General features: G+C 37.6%; 1 protein-coding gene and 1 long non-coding RNA gene across 11 annotated transcripts; one reads left to right on the forward strand and one right to left on the reverse strand.

Annotated features, from left to right (window-relative positions):
• Nucleotides 1–1,575: 1,575 nt before the first annotated feature.
• Nucleotides 1,576–3,497, reverse strand: LOC138923101 (uncharacterized). The gene is made up of 2 exons (XR_011436310.1): nt 3,401–3,497; nt 1,576–2,776 (listed from the first exon to the last, which is right to left on the reverse strand). It is a non-coding gene; the product is annotated as an uncharacterized lncRNA (long non-coding RNA).
• TIAL1 (TIA1 cytotoxic granule associated RNA binding protein like 1) lies at nt 2,443–21,369 on the forward strand. Of its 10 annotated transcripts, none has more exons than XM_070259753.1 (14): nt 2,775–2,956; nt 3,418–5,136; nt 5,645–5,706; nt 9,611–9,707; nt 14,488–14,637; nt 14,877–14,931; nt 15,084–15,171; nt 17,081–17,156; nt 18,319–18,427; nt 19,019–19,114; nt 19,219–19,303; nt 19,548–19,671; nt 20,008–20,147; nt 20,992–21,369. In XM_070259753.1, exons 4-14 carry the CDS (start codon nt 9,696–9,698, stop codon nt 21,116–21,118), a joined length of 1,062 nt encoding a protein of 353 aa, XP_070115854.1. In that variant the 5' UTR covers nt 2,775–2,956; nt 3,418–5,136; nt 5,645–5,706; nt 9,611–9,695; the 3' UTR covers nt 21,119–21,369. The 10 variants fall into 10 exon arrangements, with proteins under 10 accessions (XP_070115889.1, XP_070115854.1, XP_070115879.1 ...); XM_070259778.1 differs by having other exon boundaries at nt 14,539–14,637; XM_070259762.1 differs by lacking the exon at nt 2,775–2,956 and having other exon boundaries at nt 4,460–4,508; nt 5,069–5,136.
• Nucleotides 21,370–22,622: the final 1,253 nt, after the last annotated feature.

Consider the following 22,622-nt stretch of genomic DNA (forward strand, 5'->3'; position numbering starts at 1 on the left):
ACTTTGTAAAAAGGAAAACAAGAAATGGTAAAGACAGGATTCAGGATGATGGTTACCCAAGGCGAGGGGAGACAGGAGGATGAGTTAGCGTGTGGGGGAGGCAAACTATACATCCAATTGTAAATTTCTGTCATTGTAACTTTTCTTAGGATGGAGAGTTTACAGCTATTCTTACATTATTACAAGTAACTAAATTAGGGGCTGGCCTGGTGGTGGAATGCTCAAGTTCATGTGCTCTGCTTTGGCAGCCCCGTTGGTTCAGATCCCAGGCACGGACCTACACACTATCAAGCTGTGCTGTGGCAGGCGTCCCACATATAAAATACAGGGAGATAGGCACAGATGTTAGCTCAGGGCTAAAAAGTAACTTAATAAAGATGGGTGTGGTAGGCTGAATAATGGCCTACCAAAGATGTCGATGTCCTAATCCTCAGAACTATTGATTATGTTACCTTATGTTAAAAGGGACTTAGCCGATGTGACTTGAGAGTCTTGAGATGGGGAGATTATCCTGGCCTAATGTAATCACAAAGGGTCCTTGTAAGTGTAAGAGGGAGGCAGGAAGACCAGTCAGAAAGAGGTGTGAGGACAGAAACAGGTCAGAGAGCAAAGAAGATGCTAGCTGTTTTTGAAGATGGTAGATGGGACCAAAAGCCAAGGAAGGCAGGCAATCTCTAGAAACTGGAAAAGGTAAGGAATCCATTATCCCCTAGACTTTAGAAGGAACTAGCCCTGCCAACACCTTGATTTTAGCCCAGGAAAACTGATCTCTAGAACTGCAAGATAATAAATTCCCATTGTTTTAAGCCACTAAATGTGTTACAGCAGCAATAGGAAACTAATACAGTGGGGCCAGGCATGGATCAATGATGAACTGGATTATGATAATTCCAATTGTATACCTAGGTCCTATTAACAAAAAAATTTAAACCCTTGAATGACTCCTCACTGTCTCGAAGCCAAAGCTCAACCCCTCAGCTTTGTCTAAGTCCTTAACAATATGGTTCTATAAAGCCCCTGCCCACCTCTCTGAGCTCTCAGGACCCCTACTCCACGCACTCCCTGCTCCCCCCTCCCCAAAAAACTACTATATACTTTAGCAAGGATCCTGACCTCCGTGCCCTTTTGCTGTTCCCACTGACTCCTATGAGGCTCAAGTCCCTTGTCATGTTCTCTATGGAGACTTCCAGGTTGAAATCTCCGTCACCTCCTCAAATCAACATTACAACGCTTTTGCTGCAGTTGACCACCCTTAGAGGATTAGGATTCAGTGGTACCAACAGCACAGCCGCCTGCAGAGTCCGGTCCTCAGTAACGTTTCTAGAACCAACTCTGAAGGCACTAACTGGGACCCTTAAGCTCGGGCAACAGGCTGAAAAATCTTTCCCCAACACCACCCTTCACTAAACTACAAGAGCGGGGACGAACTCAATGACGTTCTCTTGAAGACGCTTAGGTGCGGGGGGGGGGGGGGGGGGGGGGGCCGGGGCGGGGGGGGGGGGGCCGGGGCGGGGGGGGGAAGCGCACCGAGAACTGTCCTCAGTGAGAAAACATTCCACAGGGCAACAGAGCCAGTTTGAATACGGCTTTCCCCATTTTCAAGCAAGACCGCTTTCCCCGTCCACACGATGGATGTCCGTAAACAAAACCTTAAGTCTCTGCCCAAAGATTTTTTTTCACTCTAATAATTAAATAAGGGCTTTGGAGGGCATCATCACCGCACCGTACAATGACTCGATTTTAATGAAGAACTGCCCTTCTTACTCCCTTATTCGATGAGACCATGGATGGGGAAACCTCTAAAACTTGTTCATCTACAAGCAGGCTACCTAGGGTGAGAATACCTATTTGCGGGAAAAAGCGCCCAGAGGACTCAGCCGACCCCTGGGAAACCCCAAGGGCCGTGGCGAGCGCAGCTCCCAGCTCACCGCCGGCCCCAGGTCCCACCAACTCCTCCGGCCCGTCGCGCGGGGCGGCGGTTGATGACCTCGGGCCGGTTGTTTTGATTAGTAGAGGAGGACCAGAAAGGCCTGCGGGCTGGGACACCAAGCGGAGTCAGAACACAGCCTTAGCCGCAGTTGAAGAAACCGCTCTGGGGCCAGTCGGAGGCGGAGCAGCAGCTCAGGATGAGCCAACTAAACAGCCTTAAAATGCCTGGAGCACTCCTAGGACAGCCCCCAGCGCGAGGCACCCTGGGACCTGTAGTTTACTTCCCGGACAGTGTTTTCTCCCACTTCGTTTCCCCGCCTTTTAACGTCGCTTTTATTCTCCCCCTCCCCTCCCAGCACGCCGACTTCCTGGTCGCCGCACGTCCTCACGTACGACTACACTACCCACAAGTCTCGTCTTCGCGTCCCAGCGCGGCGCGGGCGCCGGCCGTCTCCTTTGGCCTTCTCCTTTGGACTACAGTTCCCAGAAGTCCGCTGGAGAAGTGTTTCCCTCTTTCACTTCCAGGACCACAATTCCCAGAGACTTCGGCTGCACGGCGGTTCTCTTTTTACCCGATCTCTTCTTGAGCTGGTTGGGCTTCGGCCTGCCAGCTGGCGCACAGCGACAACGTGGTCCGTCGTGACCGGACACAGGGTTTTCTCGGCGACCCGTTTTTCTCGCCCCTCACTTGTCCCCTTTGCAGGCCGTCGCGGCTGGCCTGAGGGGTGACCTGGCGGGCCGCGCCTGCGCTCTGCCCCGTTTCCTGCCTGGCTGGTGGCGGCGGCCATTTTGTTCATCCTCCTCCTCCTCCTGCTCCTCCTGGTTGGAGCGCAGTGTCCGGAGCGGGCTGGGGGGAGAGAGCCCGAGAGCAGGGTTCGGTGCCTTTTCCTCTGTCCCCAGCCGGTGCCCGGAGCCCCCCTCCCCTTCCTCCCCACCCCCTCCCCTCCCCAGCCCTGCCCTCCCCCTTGTCCCGGGATCGCTCCGTCGCACCCACCATGATGGAAGACGACGGGCAGCCCCGGACTCTGTGAGTACCCGAGACGGGGGGTGCCAGGCGCTGAGAGGCCCGGGCGCCGCGGGACGCTGAGGGAGGGAGCAGGAGAACGGGGCCGAAGCCGGGACTCTCGGCGGCTCCCTGGCCGCGGTGGCGCGGACGCGAAGTGCATTCCTCCTCTGTCCCCTTTTCCTTGGGAAGGAAGCCCTCCCTTCCCCCAAACACAGTCACTTCCTGGGGTCTGGGGCTTGTTTCGACCTTCCCCTCTCGCGCCCTTCTTTGCACACCCTTCCCAGGCCGGGTTTCTGCACCGCAGAGGCTGTCAGGCCCGGGAGAGCTCCTGCTCTCCCTCTGCTTTGGGGGCCCTGGGCTGGGCCGAGAGCTGCGGGTCCCCACGGGGGCAGGGCCTGGTGGGGGTGGGTCTGGGGGTGGGACCGCAGCCGCATCCCTTGCGGGTCCCGTGGAATTAGCACTCACGCCCTCCACGTCCCCAGCTCCAGTCGCTCCCGGCTCTTCTCCCAAGCTGAGCTCTCCGAGGAAGCCGGACGCTCTGCGGCCACTCCAGCCCCTACTCTTTCTGCCCCACGTGCCCCCGCCCACGCTGTCAGAAACACTCGCCAAGCGCCCGCTACTTTTGAAGTGCAAATGGGATGCCTCTTGCTGCCGGAGCGTCTTTCCCTTCTTGGATAACGAAGTTTACTTTGAGCGCTACCTACGCTAGACTGACAACCAGTTGTTAAACTGCTTTTGCTCTTTTGGTGTTACCCCTTCCTAATCTGTCTGTGCTTCGAGACCTTCGGAGTTGGATAAAATGATGTCTTTATCCGCTGTTCGATGTGTGTCTTTTGAGCGCTTTTTCTTCTATCTTGCTGTTGCTTTTTACCTGAAGCTCCATCTAATGAATGAATTCCATCTTCCCACCGCTTTTTCGACTTTCCTTCCTTTCCTAATGAAGAGTGATGACTCAGCATTTGCATTCCTTTCCGGATAGTGTGGCACTCCTTTCTTTTTCCTGCATTTTTTTTTAAGTCTGAGTAATTTCTAATAAATGTTTAAAGTTGGGCACCTCGGTTTTCCTAGCCTCTGGAAGCTCAGCACACGTACCTCGAGTACACGGAGTCAGATTGCTGCTGTGTTTTCTCTTGCCTCTGCCGGGTATTGATATGATCATAGTTCACTTGGCTCTGCTATCTGATGGGGAAATTACTTTTGGGGGGATAGATAAATGTGCGTGGATACTAAGGGAATTTGACTAGCTTCTCATCTCTTTACTCCTACCAAAGAAAGTCCGCTCAGTAAAAACAGATATCTGTATTCACTATTGATATATGTTTGGTTTTTTGTTTTGCTTTTTTGGGGGGAGGGCCTTGCACTCTTTATTCGTATTTCTCTAATGTCTCACTAAAGTATTTGTCATCCTGTTTTGAGAATTCGAGGCCAATTTAAGCACATCAAATGCTTGAAGGAAAAGCCTACTTAGTAGAACTTTTATATTCATGTTTTATGCTGTCTTCCATTTCTGCCTTCTTTCCCCAGAAAAGAGAGAATTGGGACAGACTTGAACATCTGTTGAAGCCAAGACTTGGTATTTAGTTAGTGATGTGTACTTTGATGGAAGCATCTGGGAAAGCTGGATTTAGTGCCTAGCTAGCATGTGCTTAACAAAGATAAAAGTTACATTGTATCTAAGAATCTGAAATGTTATCATTGATCATAATAGCTACTGAATAATTGGTAAATTCTTATGGCACATTTCTCGTTGACTGTACCTATCTGTTCCTTATGAGGAGGAATTCCTGGTTTTGCAGTGCTAAATAACATGCTGTTTCAGTACCTTTAATCCGTATAACTATCTTTGCATCTACCTTGTCTTCATCTCTGTCCTACCTTAGACCTTCTCCGGTAGACTAATAAGTTAACTTTGTCACATATTTCTTACCTTTACCTCCTCCCGTCTCCTGTTCTTTCTCTGGAACACACTTAAGTTGTCTATGTTTACAGTTATCGAAAAATGTGACGTGTATACATATGAGTAAAGAAATATCTTGAGCTTCTTGTACCCGTATGTCAGTACTCGTTTACTATTCTGTCTTCTTTTTCCTTCTCCCACTCTTCTCCATGGGAAGGGTTTTGTTTTTTTTGTAGACAAGGACTGCTGCATCTTCTTAAGTCTTACCCCTGCAGCACTTAGTTCACTGCCTGGAACGTAAGAGGTATCGAATGTTTTACACTGATTATACTTCTTTTCTTTAAATTAGTATTAAGTCCGTTTTTTAAAAGTCTTGATTGGTTTAAAATTATAGGCAGACATGATTGTCAGATGTGGTGCTGTCTGTTGATTTTTATTTATTTTTTAAACTTTTCAAATGTAAAATTTTGAGATAAAAGCAAATGTTTCACAGTTGGGATTTTTGTCAGATTTTAACGAAAATAATGCATATTAGTTTTTTTTTGTGTGTTCGTTTTACATATTTCTCCTCAAAGGGTTCTTTTAGATACAAGTAACACGATGAAAACTTTGAACATGACTTTAGAGGTTGATATCTAGTAGGGTTTTGTTTTGTTTATTTATGGAGGTCCTTCTTTTATTTTACACTGTGATCTGTGGATTAGGTTTTCAAGTGGTTAGTATGTTTTAAAAGAATGTGCTCTTAACAAAGCTTATCTTAAACTGTTTCCTTAAAATGCCTGTGTGTTACTAGTGAGGTTTTTTTCCTGCAGACACACACAAGCTAAGACATATGGTTCTATCATCAGAAAACAATATGGTGTTTATAGCCTAGGTAGGTCTTTAAATATTCATTACCTACAGTATTACTAATTTATTTGATGGTATTTAAAGTGGTATAGAATTTGTTGTTGAACCTAAAGTTTATTTGTCATACAGTTGCTTTAAAGGTCTGTTTTTTGATATTCTTTGTTCTCATTTAACATTTATTTTGGGGTAATGTGTATTGGGTATCTTGTGATCTAAAAAAAATAAATAAATAAACAAGATCATGCGGTATAATACTGGTGTTGGAAGTGGACTGTCTGACACCCGCCTTATAGGACCAGGTTTCAGCCTTGTGTTGTGGGTGGCTTTGAGTGCAGTGATTGATCCTTGGTTTATCGGAATCTGTAACACGACATTAAATTATAATGCTGTTCTATTGTAGTTTAATTCATTTTTTCCATCTGTCTGATGCACCAAAATGAGTAGGAATTGTGGATCTGGAATTATACCATGTTATGCAATACCATGTTTAAGGCTGTTCTTTTTTCCTGATGGAGGCTCGCTCAAAAGAGGGAAAAAAGCCAGTGATATAGAGTATAATCTGAACATCTAAGGGCAATACCAGAAGAAAATACTATTAAATCCCATTATAAAATTTACTAGCTATACATACATGGATTTGGTTACATTGTGTCTGCAATTATGCCCCTCGTTCAATTTAATCATATTTTCTGTTTTCTTTAAAGTGTATGTGTGTCGATATCCCTCATGTAGTTGGTCGATTGACTTGTATCTCCTGCACCTTTCTTCTGATCTGCCTCCTTCCTAGAATGAAATACTGACAAATTGAGTAGTTCGTTAAAGGCCCATTGAAGGATATTGTTGCAAAATCTTCTCTTATATAGGAACTTGTCAAGAACAAAAGCAAAAATGTTACTTTCATAGAAATTTAGCCATAGTATCTTGTTGTAACACAAGTGCTGGCAATTTCAGCTGGGGTGGGGCTCCTCTTTTCAGGGTGAGAATGCATTCAGTGTTGAAAAAGTGTGATTAGTCTTCTGAAAGGCATGATGTTCTTAACTTAAAATTCTGTCCAGTTGGACATAGGAAGTAGTTTGGCAATGTGAACTTTTGCTCACTGTGAAACTGCCAAGTTTCTAGTCTCAATTTGGATTTTAACCCTGATACTAGAGATAAAGGCATCATTTTCCATTTTTAATGCTTTAGTTCCTACAGTTCTTGTTCTTAAAAGACAAAATAGACCTAAGGTATGCCCTTTTTTACTTGAGTGAAAAATCGTTTTGGAATTTCCTAAGTGTTTCCTCTTTGAATTGACCTCCCAATACAAGAGTTTGAGCCATTTGTCTTTTTCTGTTATTTTGTATATGTTCTTCAAATAGAAATTTTATGTTTACACACTTGGAACTTTAGAATATGTTGGCTATTTCATAACCAGAGCAGAAAGAAAGTGAAGTGTAGAAACTATAACTTAGAAAGAAAACAGATATCATTTCAGCGTACTACCAAGAGCTGTTCTTACCAGATCGAGTGTTAAACATTTGTCTTAAATATTTTTGTTAGTATTTATTTTGGGACAGAATTTGGGACATATTTTATGATAATGTAGAGGTACTTAAGTTGTAAAGTACAATATTTTAAAGCTATAAAATATTTATGGTTATGAATGAAGGCGTATGTAAATGAATGAATTATAGAACTCTGAGTAAAGGAAAAGACAATCTGTGATTTGGGTAAAATTAGGTGAAATTATATCCTTTTTATCATGGTAAATTAAGATGTTCTTCGTGTTATTATTTAAGGCCTTTTTTATGTTAGTTTTTGGAGTTTAGTTGGCTGTTTACCACTGAAGTTTCAGTGGAGATATTTGAAACATAGGCAACCTTAAAACTGGATTTTTCTCTAAGTGTTTCATGACATTCTAAACTTAGAGTAACATTTTGCTCTTTGGCATCAGTGCTTGAAATGTAAATTAATATAACTACATGTGCCTCTAGAAATTCTTCAGAATCTATAACAGATTGGAAATAGGTTGACTTGGAATAAAAATCTTATGAAACAGTAACAGCTTTAATTGTGACTCTTAGATTTGGAAGGTAGTTAATGCCCTTGCAGTTTTTCCTGAACAAATTAATGTTTAAATAGTAATACAAATTTAAAACTATGTAAATCATTTAAGATTTGTTATATTAAAATGATAATTCTGTTTTAACTTTGTTACTAGTTAGCTTCAGTGCATGAAAATCCGTTTTAGCCGCTCTTCTTGTATTCTCTTAGAAATGAGCTAACTAGCACTTTAGGTTAGATGGGTATAACACTTAGGAGACCAGGTAACTTGTTCATTTTCCTTATAGATAGGTCTACCTTATACAAAAATAAATTATTCCATGGATACAGGCTCGAAACCCCTATGAGTTAAAAAGGGACGGGCAGTTGTCTGGCCAGCTCATAATCCTGTAACCTTTCACTACTGCTGGAAAAAGTGTGTCACTTCATGGCCTGCTGATGGGTCTGCTCTACTTTAAGTATAAGGAAAAGATGGCATAGTGGACCTAAACCAATTTGTCACGGGTTTAGTCTTCTGTTTAAGTAACATTGCACTTGTGTTTCAGTTCTAGAGCGTGTAAACTAAAATTACTGTTAGTGCCTGTTCCAGTGACATTCTTAGCTGAACTGGAAAATTGCTACTCATTCTTAATCAGATAATTTTTTTTTTTTTTTTTACACTTAACCTTACCTTTCTCAGTCTGTTTTTCTCTTTCAGAGTGTTCCATCATAAAGCCGTTATATATTTAATATGGTAACCATAGATGCAAGGCTTATTTTGGTCTCAGTACTCAGTTTCCAGATGTTATATATTATAGTTAGGAAAATAAAACTACGTCCTTTTACTTTCCAGAAGAAACTATGTTAATTTTACAGATATTGTTTGGTTTATGAGATTGTTCATAACAGATGTGAATTTTAGGAATTATACACTGAGTACCAGAAAGACTTAAAAGTTTGGCAGTTTATTAAGGTAAATTAAGATAAATCTGGGGTACAAGAGAAATCAAGATGACTATTTCTAGGGAGTGGTGTTCCTTTTTTTTTTCTTTTTTTTGTTTGTATTTTAAATTTCTTATATAAAATACATATTTGTAATTTAACTACAATATAATTCGTAATTAAAGAAAAAAATCCTGAATCTTTGAATATGCATAGTCAAAAGTATACCTGGATTTATCTTAAATTTACTCTGAATTTCTAAGGAAATCTACATTTGTTGTCTACATAAAGATACATTTTGTTGATTCTGATGCATTTTAGACCTAGGAACTTTTATAATTTTGCCCTGCTCTCCTGAAACAAAACAGTGGAGACACATCGTCAATAACAGTCTCATTTAGCAAGACAAAACAAAACCCTCCAATCTCTGTGCGTTTTGCTATGACTTTAATTCTGTTCTTTGTTCATGTAGTTGCTTTGGTTGAGCGTCTAAGAGAAACTCACCTTATATCTATATTAGATATAATATATCTCTGTGATTCTTTTTGATCAGGTGTTTTAGTGAATATTTGTGGTATTATTTGTGTGTATGTTATACATTATTTTAAATTGTGTTTCCCGTCTAGAAATTGGAATTATCTTGAGGCTGGTTTAAATTCTTATTCTAACAAGATGAAAAAAATGGTATATAGGATACACAATAGTATGCTTTTGAGGTATGCAAGGTCACGTTGGTTTGTTGTTTATGAAGTCTGATGAAGTGGTATTTTAGCGGCCTAAGAACAATTGTTGCTTTCCTAAGTAAGGGTTAATCTTACTTTCTTAGGATCAGGCTTAATTGGAAAAATTTTATTGAAGACAGGAAGTTAATATGAAATAAAAGGTGATGAGTTAAATGATAACGTGTTAAAACCAGAAGCTGAAGGAAAATTGCTGATAATGTTGTTTTTTCCCTTCTTGTACAGATACGTAGGTAACCTCTCCAGAGATGTGACAGAAGTCCTTATACTTCAGTTATTCAGTCAGATTGGACCCTGTAAAAGCTGTAAAATGATAACAGAGGTAAGGTCTTCCCAGTTCCACCTGCTGACAGCGTGATGTTTAATATTTTGAGATACATGAGTTTATTAGTATCAATTTTAAATATCATTTTAAGCCTCAAGTTATTCTGATGGAGAGATTCATGTTTGTTTTGTTGACTTATTACTTTGATTTGGCTGACAAACGGTTTAGTATGGAGTTTTATTTGAGAAGACAAAGTTTCTGTGCTCTTAGTCTCAAATGGTCATTCTTCGTGATGTAGTTATCTTCAAGTGATTCTGCTTGTAGAAAGTTGTTAGAGCTTATCTCAGAGTGTTGAAAAACTAGGTGATATTTCGTACAATTCTACTAAGAATGTTCCCTGTTGAGATAGTATATATTTAAAGGTTAGGAATTGTTGTATGTAAGAGAACATTAGATTATTATGTGCATAGTGCAGCACCAAGCATCTTGTGTGTTTTTCCTAAGTGCTAATGACTGAGCAGCTTTATGTAGATAGGAATTTAAATTGTTAGAGTAATAATTTTGTTTTCCTTTTTTCAAAGAAAACTTACTTTTTATACTTTCCTGGTTAACACTGTGTAGCAGTGCCCAGTGACTTGTGTTTCAGTTTGTTTTCTTCCTTTTTGTTTATTCATCAACACATTTTTTTGGACTGTTTACTGTGTACGAGATACTACGGTAAGTGCTAGGGATACAGTGGTGGGTAGGACACTTCTTGGCCCCATAGAATTTTACAGTCTAATAAGGGAGACAGAGGAGTTAATAGGCACTAACGATATAGGATAATAAATGCTGCGGAATCACAGCTTCAAATACTGTGGGAGCACATTGGTCCAGTACAATCTTAGGTCGGGGGAGGCTTCTTAGAGGAGTCAGTGTCTAGGCTGAAACCAAAAAGGGTAGTAATGGAAACTGGATAGAAAGAAATTCAAGGAAGAAGGGATTGCAGATAGAAGAATGTTGCTCCAGTCTGGTAGACAGAGAGAGCAGGAGTGGTTGAGAGAGAAAGAGAGGGAAAGATAGAAACCATAGCATGGTTGGAGTTTGGAATAGGATTAGTCATAAGAGATGCCAGGAGATGAGGCAGAAGTGTTCAGCAGGGGCCACATGCTCTGTTAAGGGGTTTGTGTTATAACCTGAGACAGAGGGGAGCTTTTAAAAGTCTGTTAAGCAAATTAGCCTTTTGATTTTTCCTAAGTAATGATATTCATTCTATTCTGGTATATTCTCTCTTCTTTCCTTCTTGTCTTTGATTATTTATTCATTCGTTCTTTCATTAATCAGAAATTTACTTTGTGCTAGGCACTATTTAAAACACTGGGGATATAATGGAGAGCCAGACAAACGAGGTACCTGTGAGTTTACGTATTAGTGAGTGTATTATTAATAAACAAATAAACAAGATAATTCCAGGTAGGAATGAGAGCTATGATGAGAATAAGACAGTTCTGTGATGATGGTTGGAGGTTTGGTGCTATTTAGGTTAGGTGGTGAAGGAAGATGTCGTCTTTTCGAGCTGAAAGAGAGGAATAACAAGATAGTGCCATCTATGTTAAGAGCTGGAGGCAGAGGGAACCCCAAATAAAAAGGCCTTGAGTTGCTAATGAGCTTGGTGTATTTGAGGAAGCAAAACCCAGGATGGCTGGAGCCTGGTGAGTGGAGGGGAGTGGTGGGAAATGAATCTAAAGAGGTAGGCAGGCAAGGTTTGGAATTACCTAGGGCAGTACAGGCCACGACGGAGTTTGGATTTTAGTCTGGTTGCAGTGGGGTTTTAAGCAGGGTAATTAGGTACTCTGATTTGTGTTTTTAAGATGACTCTATTTGGAAAATGACTTTTGCATGGAGAATGGATTATAGAGGGCAAGAATGGAAGGAGGGAAGCCAGCTGGATTTATTTCATTAGTCTAGGTGAGACACGATGGGGGTCTGTTCTTTAGAGTGGTAGCGTAGAAATAGAGGTAGATAAATTTGGGATATATTTTGGAGGTAGAATCAATAGGACTGGATTGGCTCTGGGACATAAAGGAAAGGAAGACATCAGGAAGGACCCTGAAATTCTTGTTTGCAATTGTGTGGATGATAATGCTATTTATTTGCTAAAATGGGCATCCAGGATGGATGGGGGGATTGATGGGAATCAGGAGTTGTGTTTTGGCAATGTTAAATTTAACATTAGACATCTAAATGGACATTGTATGGAGGCAGTCGGGATAAACTAGTTTGGAACTCTAGAGAGATCAGTGCTAATGATACCAGCTTGCAGTGGTACTTGAAGCCATGAGACTAGGTGAGATCTAGAGAGAATGCTGAGAGAGAAGAATAGAGGGGCCTAGTTCTGAACCTTGGAGCATCTCCACACTTAGAGTGACATTTAGAGTTTGAGTTAAGGAGGAAGAATTATCTTTTGAAAGATCTTCCAATGAGGAAACAGGAAAACCAAGAGAGTAGGGTGGAATCTAAAGGAGAATATTTAGAGGAGGAGGAGAATTGTCAACTGTTTTGAATTCTGCTTGAAAGTCAAGATGAGGACAGAAGAGGGATCACAGAGGTGGCAAGGAGGTTGTTGGTGAGCTCAATACAAATTTTCAGGGGCCTGATTGGGTTGGCAGCTGACTGGAGTGGGTTTAGGAAAAAATGGGATGTGAGAAAATAGAGAGAGTCACTAGAAAATTTTTGATAAAGATTTATTTTAATAGTATTTTTTAAAAACCTGTGTGTACAATCAGCTGTTTGAGAGGTAGAGGGATTTGAAATGAATTTTCATAATTTATCCATATTCTACAACTCCTACATTTGAACTTGTAAATAGTTTAAAATCTCGTATTTCTCTGTCTTGACATTTATGTCATCCAACAAAAATTGGTGACAACACTAAGGTAAGGACACAGTTGATTTTCAGAGTGTCACTTGGTGGTGGTAGATACATGGGAAGTTTCCAAAGGGCATGAACTCCAGTACAGACTATACAGGCATTTATTTTCCTTTCATAAATTTCATTTCAGTATATGAAAAATCCTTTTTTCCCTGTCGTATGGTTTTTTACTTTAGATATTGTTTACTTTAGATTCTAGCTTTCCCTATATATTATAATAACATGTATATATCGATTCAAAGGCAAACATTAGAAAAATTTTAACATTTCTGGCAGTTGGAATGTGACAAAAATCAGTGGTGTCTTAGATGAAATGCAGTGTGATGTGAATATATAAATGTGTGTGTGTGTGTCTGTGTACATGAACTACATGCATTGAATAGGATCTGGCGTACTAGTAGGTACATAAACTTGAAGTCTGTATACATGAGTAGACTAGTTTACTAAAACCGGTTTTCATAGATCTACCATTGCACCCCTGTATATTTTGCTACAATTATCAGTGTTTTCCTTAGAGACCATCAGGGCAGAAGAGGTAGGAGTAAAAGGAATAATTGAGTAGCACAGTTTTAGCTTATTTATCTTTAACTCCTTTCTTCAGTGAATGTCACTGGTAAGTTGAACTCTTTTACAAGAAGAAATTTAAGTACCTATTTTTATTTGGAGTCTTTTCTCCCATTTCCTTTCTCTACCTCATAAGAAGAGTGTTCATATGGCTACGACAATAGAATTTTGTACGAGAGCCCATAGTTTTCTTGTTACTATTAATGATCACACTTTTTTTTTCCCTCAAGGAAATGCCTTCTGGTTGCTTTACCACTATTGTTTTAGACGTCTTACTTTGGATTTTTCTTCTAAAACTTTGCTGGAATGAAAAACAGTGGTTGTTGAAAAGATCTTTATTTTATCTGGTATTTTTATCCCTTGTAAGCGCAACTAGAATTCCACACTTTAAATATTCTTTTTTTAGGACATTTCACATTGAACAGTGATGAATGTTTTTGACTTTACATGAAAAATATATTTGTACAGTTGTGTAGCTATTCAGTATAGATTGTAATTTTATAAAATTCTTTTCCGTTTTGGTTGTTAGGTGATATGCTTGCTATAACTTAGGTAGTACTACTTGCTTTCTCATTGTCTTTAGAAATACCCATTGGCCAACTACTGTCAGGCATGGTGGTTTAGATTATAGTAGTAAAGATTTCTTATATTGGTGTTTTTGTGATATAAAATTGTAGCTTTGTGCTGAAATATTTTATTCAGACACATTTTCAGAAATTCTCTTCTTGATCACTAGTGTACTTTTCTGGTCTTTGGAAGACCAAATTCAAAGTATATAGAATCTCCAGTGCATTAGAGTATTTTGAAAGATAGGGAATTCGTTTCAATAGCTGGTTATAAATCTGAAATTTTTCTGTTTTTATTCTCATTCCTTCCTTACCCAGAAAAGAAATACATAGTCTTGCTTCATCATATGTAGTACTAATCCTTTTTTCAATGAGGAGTAAAGTTTGTAAAGTTGGTTCATTTCTGTATTTTTTTATAGTCATGGGATACAGTTTATGAAGGATTATGATGCATAAATAGAATTCATCCTTTTGAAAATAATGTTGGGAGAGAAGAGCAGTGGTAAGGAGTGGTCCTTATCTCTCAAATCTGAACTCGAGGTTTTGTTTGGTCTACTGTAAACTTCTGTTTTATCTTTAACATAATTTGCCAGAATTCTATGTTTTGATTTAATACTGATAGTCATGATTCTATACTGTTTTTGAGTTCTGTTTGAGTACATCAGTATTCTGAGGTGCACAGTCAGGTGTAGCTGTAAATCTTATTTTTAAAGTGTTAGGCTTTCATAAGCTTATGCAATCTCACCTTGTACATTCCTAGCTGTCAGTAATGTTTTTTCCTGGATTTTCTTCTCAGCAACCCGATAGCAGAAGGGTCAACTCTTCTGTTGGATTTTCTGTTTTGCAGCATACAAGCAATGACCCATATTGCTTTGTGGAATTTTATGAACACAGAGATGCAGCTGCTGCATTAGCTGCTATGAATGGGAGAAAAATTTTGGGAAAGGTAAGATCAAAGAATGATGGCACCTTATGAGTATATGTATTTGCATGTCGGATTAGTGGTTTTCTTTCTTAGCAAGTTTTTAAGCAAATATGCAGCTCTGCCAAGTGATGTTTTTGCTTTATTCAGCCTAGTACTTTTTCAAAGATAATCCTGCTTGATAAGTGATTTAATAAGTGGTAAGTGTTATGATTCATAATGACATGCCTAATAATTTCATTAAATATAATCTTTATTTTTAGGAGGTCAAAGTAAACTGGGCAACAACACCAAGTAGCCAGAAAAAAGATACTTCCAGTAAGTACTACCGCTGCGTTGTAACGTGGAAGAGTTCTGAGTGATCCTGGCAGCGCCTCCAACATGAACAGGGTCTCTTCCCTTAGTGTTGCCTGAAAAAGGGTTAGGAGCTGACTTCCTGAGGATTTGATTACCAAATGCTTTGATTTCAGATCACTTCCATGTGTTTGTTGGGGATTTGAGTCCAGAAATAACAACAGAAGATATTAAATCAGCATTTGCCCCCTTTGGTAAAATATCGTAAGTATCATAATCAATACTATACTCAATAGTGATAGGCAAAATTGTATATGATTAACTTGTATCAGAATTAAGATTTTCTTTCCCTAGTTAGTGTGATTTTTTTTGTTGTTTATTTGTTTGGTTTATTTTTTTGATTAGTAGATGTTGTTGAAAATGTTAATGTCATTTCAGTGTTTTGGGGTCTTGTTTTCATCTAATCTTGTGTATAATATGTTAAAAAATTTTAAGTGATTCTGTTTGTTATCTCTGAAGCAAATGTTTGGGTAGTAAAACCTATTATAAAGTCCAGCTTTTTGTCAAATGTTTTAAAAATTTGGTGGTTAAAGATAATGAGTTAAAAATAAATGTGATTTATACTGTGTATTAAACTTTTATAGGAGGAGTTTATAAATGGGGGAAAGTAGGTAAATCCTTGGGTATATTGTGGTTAAATTGGAAATGTACATGTTTAATTGTAATGAGAAATGTGTTTTGATATTTTAGCTGAAAAGTAATATTCTTATAGTATTAAAATGTTTCAGTATGTGAACCATAAATGTGGGATTAATCGGTAGACGTTTTGTTGTTAGTGTCATTTGAATCTGCTAGTTAAGGCCAAATGTGGTTTGATTTTTAACAAAGTTTATGCTCTAATTTCACTGTATGTTACTTGATCAAATATATGGAAAAATTAAAAGTGGTTACAAGTTCTATAAAATGTTTATCACAATTTATCTTTCTGATTAAAATCAGTTTGATTTTATGTATTTATTTCCTGTAGATTTGAGTTAAATGTTTTAGTACTACTTTACAGGAATATGTTTCAACTAAGAACAACAATATTTTTCTCTATTCAATTTGTTGTTCTGTAGATTTAATTTATTTGAAAGAAAGATTTAATTCTTAATTTTCTATTTTGGTATTTGCTTTGCTTTTTAATCTCTAAATGTGGTAAGTAGTACTGTTTTAAAAATCAGTATAAAAAATAATACAGGTTGCTGTTTTTCAATCTTTATTTATACCTGAGACCTGCAGTTTTTCTAAAGTCCAAGTCACAATTAAAAGTAATAGCATTCTGGTTATTTTGCAGAATTGCTCATAAGAATGGACAGGATCTTGAAGGCTAACTGCAAGGAACTGTGCACACTGGAACTCAGTTGTAGATTTTTTTCTCATTTCTATTTATTCTTATTATACATTATTTATATATACATATTTTAGTATTTACATTTTAACATTCTATATTCAGTGGAGTTCTATATTTCCAATCATTTTAACTTACTCACTAAAATTTCTGTGTAAATTTGTTGTTTTCGTACTGGTGTGCTTAGCATTGTTGTTAGTTTTTTATTCTCCTTTCTTAAATTTCTGAAAATGTCAATTTTTCAAAATTTACAGCTGCCCAAACTCCAAAATGATGGTAGAGAATTGACCAAGAAAAATAAAGAAATCTGTTAACAGGCCATGTATGCCTTTTTAATTCCTATTTTTTCCTCTTTTTCAATTTTTTAATATTTCATATATTTTGTATCACTAGGCAGAAGACATTTAACTATTTAGAGATTGCATGGTAAAGTAGTTAGCATTGTTACAGTAATTTATAGAACCAGTAAACCTTAGAGGACACTAGCCAATAGAATATTAGAAAAGGAAAATATTGTTCCTATTAATCTTCAAATTTGAGCATTTAGTTTAGAAAGTACAGGCTATTTGATTAGGTTGCATGTTTATTACATGTTTTTGTCCTACTGCTTTTTTCTAACAGGTAAAGAAGTGTTAGGGAGAGTTCAGGAATGGCTGTAGTTAATTAGGGCTAACTGGAATTTTATTTTAAAAAATGCTCACAATACAGTGTGTGTGGTTCCTTTTAGTTTTTATTTTGAGGATGACTCTTACTTCCCTCATTTAGCTGTGCTTCTTTTCACAGGGATGCCCGAGTAGTTAAAGACATGGCAACTGGAAAATCCAAAGGCTATGGTTTTGTATCTTTTTATAACAAACTGGTACGTTCTTCTCAAATTTAATACAAAATTTAGTCATTAATCTGAAACTTGAAGAATACTCTTGGATGTTAACTGTGAACAAAACTTATATGTAATTTTGTCTGTTTGAATATAATCCATTCTTTTTTCACGAGCTTGGAAATAGCTGGGAAAAGTTAGGCTGATTATAAGGAAGAGTATTAAAGTTGCATTTATGCTTTGGTGAAGGTAAGATGTATAAGTAAAGCTCAAGCTAATGAGCTAATCTCCAAATTTGGAGAGAAGTTAAATTATATTTAGTCTTAACCATGAAAATCTTAGTTTTAATTTTTTAATTATCCGTATTTTTATAGCTGGGATGTTAATGACTACAACAAATTATGTAAATGAAAATATAAGCAATTCATCTTGGTTTTTGCATGTATTCTTTAAGAAAGAGGTACCAAAATAGCGAAGCATTTGCATTAACTGTAACGTCAGATAACAAAATGAGCTTTGGTATTAGCATTTAGCACAGTTTCAGCAATGTAAATTACCTACATTTTATTGAAGCAGTAAGATAAAGGACAGGAGTCTACTCTTTGCTTAGCTTCATTGTAAATTCGCATTAATTCTGATAATCTAAACTCATTTTTTATTGACAGCAATTTTATAGCATTCTGAATCATAATGCAGAAGTCTTCCATCTTAAAATGAGTTGTTAATCTTGTGTCATAGTAATAATCCATTGCTACTAGAATATAGATTTTTAGGGGTAGGTGATTTAGACCTTAATATTAGAGTTTTTATATATTCTTCAGTAAAACTTACATCACAGATCAACTGTAAAATTAAGATATTTGAAGACAACTTTGTCTTGTGGAATTTTCTGCTTTCTTTTAATCAGTAGGATTGTGATTTTTTCCTTGCGTATTTGAATTATGATAAATTTTCTTTGATGCTTAAGCGCTGTCCTGGTATTGAAATCTGTAAATAAAAATCGCTTTTATGATCCCTCAAGTTCAAAGCATTTTCTTTGTGATGTTAAGTTCAGTTTTGTTTGTTTAGAATGCTTAGTGAATTCATTTACTGATAAGATTGATTGGATACAGCAGTGCCAGCATTTTATTTCATTTTACTAGGTCTTATGTATCACTGTTTCCTGTGTTTATAATTGCTCTTTCTCTCTCTTTTTTCTCCATAGGATGCAGAAAATGCAATTGTGCATATGGGAGGTCAGTGGTTGGGTGGTCGTCAAATCAGAACCAATTGGGCCACACGCAAACCACCTGCACCTAAAAGTACACAAGAAAGTAAGTTATGTCTAGTGTATACGTTCAAATTATGAGTACTTCACAAAATCGTGTGTTAGTGTAGTCTTAATTTCTTAAAGTTTAAATTTTATTAGCATTGCATGATTCATTTCATCTTGAATTTAATTATCTAAAAGTAATTGGGGAGCCGGCCTGCTGGCGCAGCGGTTAAGTTCACACGCTCTACTTTGGTGGCCTGGGGTTTGCTGGTTCCAGATCCCGGGTGTTGACCTACACACTCCTTATCAAGGCATCCTGTGGCAGGTGTCCCACATAAAGTAGCAGAAGATGGGCAAGGATGTTAGCTCTGGGCCAATCTTCCTCAGCAAAAAGAGGAGGATTGATGGCAGATGTGAGCTCAGGGCTAATCTTCCTCAAAAAAAAATTAAAAAGTAAATAAAAATAAAAGAAAGAATTGGGCTTCGATATAAGTATATTTGGAGCTGTGAATCAGCTGATTTTATAAATCAGATCATAGCATCAAGAAAAAAATTCTATTTTCTCCCCCAGTGAGGCATATCTTAATAGTATTGTAGTAATCAGTTTTATACTGTATAACTGTCGATGTTTTTTTTTATTTTCTGCTTGTAGATAACACTAAGCAGTTGAGATTTGAAGATGTAGTAAACCAGTCAAGTCCAAAAAACTGCACTGTGTACTGTGGAGGAATTGCTTCTGGGCTGACAGGTGTGGCGTTTGGGTGTCTGGTCTCTCTGGAGCTTCCTCACTGTTAGTATCAGTTTCATGATAAACAGCCTTAAGTATTTTATTTGTATGTTTTTGTTTTTCAGATCAGCTTATGAGACAGACATTCTCACCATTTGGACAAATTATGGAAATAAGAGTTTTTCCAGAGAAGGGCTATTCATTTGTCAGGTAAAATTCTACCTGTAGTATTATCACCCTTACATTCGATCCATTCCTTTGTCATCTTATTTGATTCCCTCAGGTATCAGAGTTGGTTATTTTATTACTTCTTTGCAATGTCGAACTTTACCTACATGATGTACTTTAGGAAAATACCAAGTTGACAGTTATAAACTAATGTGTTTCTGTATTATTTACTATGTTAAGTTTTTAAAAAAATCAAAGACAAGAAACCTTTTTATCGTCCTCTCAGATTTTCAACCCATGAAAGTGCAGCCCATGCCATTGTTTCGGTGAATGGTACTACGATTGAAGGACATGTTGTTAAATGCTATTGGGGTAAAGAATCTCCTGATATGACTAAAAACTTCCAACAGGTAATTCGATTTTTCATAGCACTTTTTCAGGTTTCCATCTTACATATCTACATAAAAGCTTTAGAAACTGTAAAATAAACAAAAAAGTAAAGCATATAGCTGCTTTCAGTTGATTTTATTAATGCTATTTCAAAAGTGATTATTTTGCGGTATTAACTGAATCTTAATACTTTCTTTTCACAGGTGTCACCACCCCAATAAACTTAGACAATGATAAATAACAGAGTCCTATTCACATAAGGGTGCTTACTTAGTTTTTCTCTTCCTTGTCTCCCACTTTCTTCAAATACTGTGTTTCTTACTTGTTCCCTAAAATATTAATTTGCTTTTTCCTAGGTTGACTATAGTCAGTGGGGCCAGTGGAGCCAAGTTTATGGAAACCCACAACAGTATGGACAGTATATGGCAAATGGGTGGCAAGTGCCACCTTATGGAGTATACGGGCAACCGTGGAATCAACAAGGATTTGGAGTAGAGTAAGTTTGGGTTTTTCCAATATAGAAATAGATGTGGTTCTGACAAAAGAAACTAGAAAATGTGTTTTCTTAGGGAGAATTTATTTAAATTAAATACATTGAACTATTTGGCATTATAAGCATTGTAGAAACCTTATGAAAAGTGATTTATGATGCTAAAAATTTGCTTTCTATTACCTAGGTGAAAAGGGAGGTTGGGGTAACATTTGGTGTGTCCTACTATCTCTATAAGCAGTTGGTAAAATTTGATTTACATTTTTTCCCTACATTTCTAATATGCTATTTTATCTACGTGTTTATTTTTGCATGGAAAAGATCTTTGTCTAGATATGTTCAGAAATTTAATGATTTATACCTGTTGGCTGTGTGAGAAGTCACAGAGATTAATGTCTTACAAAGTAGCGTGCTTTTCTTCCTTTGTTGATAGAATGGGTTGGTCCCTTACACATGTTTTTCCCCTAGGCCAGCTCAGACCTTTATTTTCACTGGTTCCTTCTTCCGTCTCTTTCCAGTATGAACTTGTGTTTTTAAAATTTCTTTTAAATTGATAAACCATGTGTGCAGTATATGATGGGTGTTGAATCATCTGTCATTTTTTAAAAAGTCAGTTTTGAGATACTCTTCAGAAAAGTCATTGTGTTAAGTTGTGGTTAACAGAAATTGAAGAACTTGAAATAGATTTTCTACATGTGTGGATATATATCATTTCTTTACTCTCTGTTACTGTAGGTATGTTAATTTGTCATTGTCTATTCTATGATTAGGGTCTGCTTGATTTTTGTATAAATGTATAGGTAACTTTTTCTTTGTGTTTGCTGAAGATTTTTTTTTTTTTCCTTCCAAGTCAATCACCTTCTGCTGCTTGGATGGGTGGATTTGGTGCTCAGCCTCCCCAAGGACAAGCTCCTCCCCCTGTAATACCTCCTCCTAACCAAGCTGGATATGGTATGGCAAGTTACCAAACACAGTGAGCTGGGACTCTAAACAAAATTGTAATTCATGATAGCTTCAGTTTCCTGTGACACTCTGAAGACATGAAAGTAGACATCGGAAAATGAAAATATTTATTTTAAAAATTGAAATGTTTGGAACCTTTAGCACAGCTTTGCTTTGGTGAAGGACACATGTCTTCTAGTTCTGCCTTTTTAAGTTTTTGTTCATGATGGATATGAACATGATTTTTCTTTGTGTACAAAAACTAAAATAAAGTCAATAAAGACAAGTCTGACTACAAATTTTGATATAATAGGAGAAATGGGTAATACCTTTTGATTCTTAGATACTATTCCATTTTTATCTTGCTGTTCAGTATTTTAACTCACTGTGTTTTTAAAAGAGCAAAAAAGGGAGGATCGTGAAAAACTGGGAATCACATATAAGTTCATCCTGAACCTTGATACTCCCCTCCCCTCCCCTGAGGTGGACCACATTTGAAGTCAGCAGAAAAAAGTGTGATATTGAGAAGAAATGCATGATTTTGGAGTCGCTTTGGAGGAAATACTTACTTTCTCTGTGACTAAAGAAACTGAAGCCAGACTGACAAAGAAATTTTGCAGCCTAAATAAGGAACAGCGTTGTCTGAGTTACTTGAGCGAATGTTGGTGGTCCACATTGACATATTTTTAAAACTTTAAAAAGTGTTGATTATTAAAACTGTAGCAAATTACATTTCATTTTGGGGGGAAATTCCAAGTATGGTGTTTGTATTAAAGTCAGACAGTCATACTTGTGCTTTTACATGAAGTTTAAATGATATACATTGTAAATATTGAATAACTCCAGTGTTTAAAAAGCATGCTTCAACATAGAAGTAGCAAGCAATGTAATTATTTGAAGTAACACTTAGCGCCCTCCACTGCATCGAATGCAATGGACTGGTAAGAGTGTTTGAGACTGACGGTTCCAAGTGTGGCTACTATGTAAAATTAAAACTATACAAGTCACTATACAGAAAAAGCCTTAATTTTAATTTCATAGAAATATTTGATGCGTTAGCACATTTTAAAATGTCACTGGAAATTAATTTTTTTTTTTTTTTTTTTTGCTTTACATGACTTGGTATGTAAATACCTTAATTAAAACCTTGTAAACCTATTTCAAGGTTCTTATAAGTTGTATAGTACAAGTGTTTTTAAAAATCTTGGGGTGTTTTTTAAAATTAGATATATTTTGCCCAAGAATTTTTTTAACAAGATTGCTAAAACATCTTATTTAGACAGTTTGTTGTACCAATTTATAATTGGATATTCAGCTTAAATAGTACACAGAGTTGTGACTTTGATTTTTAATTAATTTTTTCTCCCTGTGGGTGGTGTGCATGGGATGAGCAGCCTGAGCAGGGCTGAGTTGTGTGTGTGGAGTTTGTAAATGAATCATTTGGGTAGACATTAAGATTGAAGTTTGCTTCTGAGGTATTTTTCAGGCTGTGTGGATAAACCTGCCTCAAATTTCCATCGTAACAGGAATGTAAAAGAG

Source organism: Equus caballus, chromosome 1, assembly GCF_041296265.1.
Source record: "Equus caballus isolate H_3958 breed thoroughbred chromosome 1, TB-T2T, whole genome shotgun sequence".
Classification (NCBI taxonomy): domain Eukaryota; kingdom Metazoa; phylum Chordata; class Mammalia; order Perissodactyla; family Equidae; genus Equus; species Equus caballus.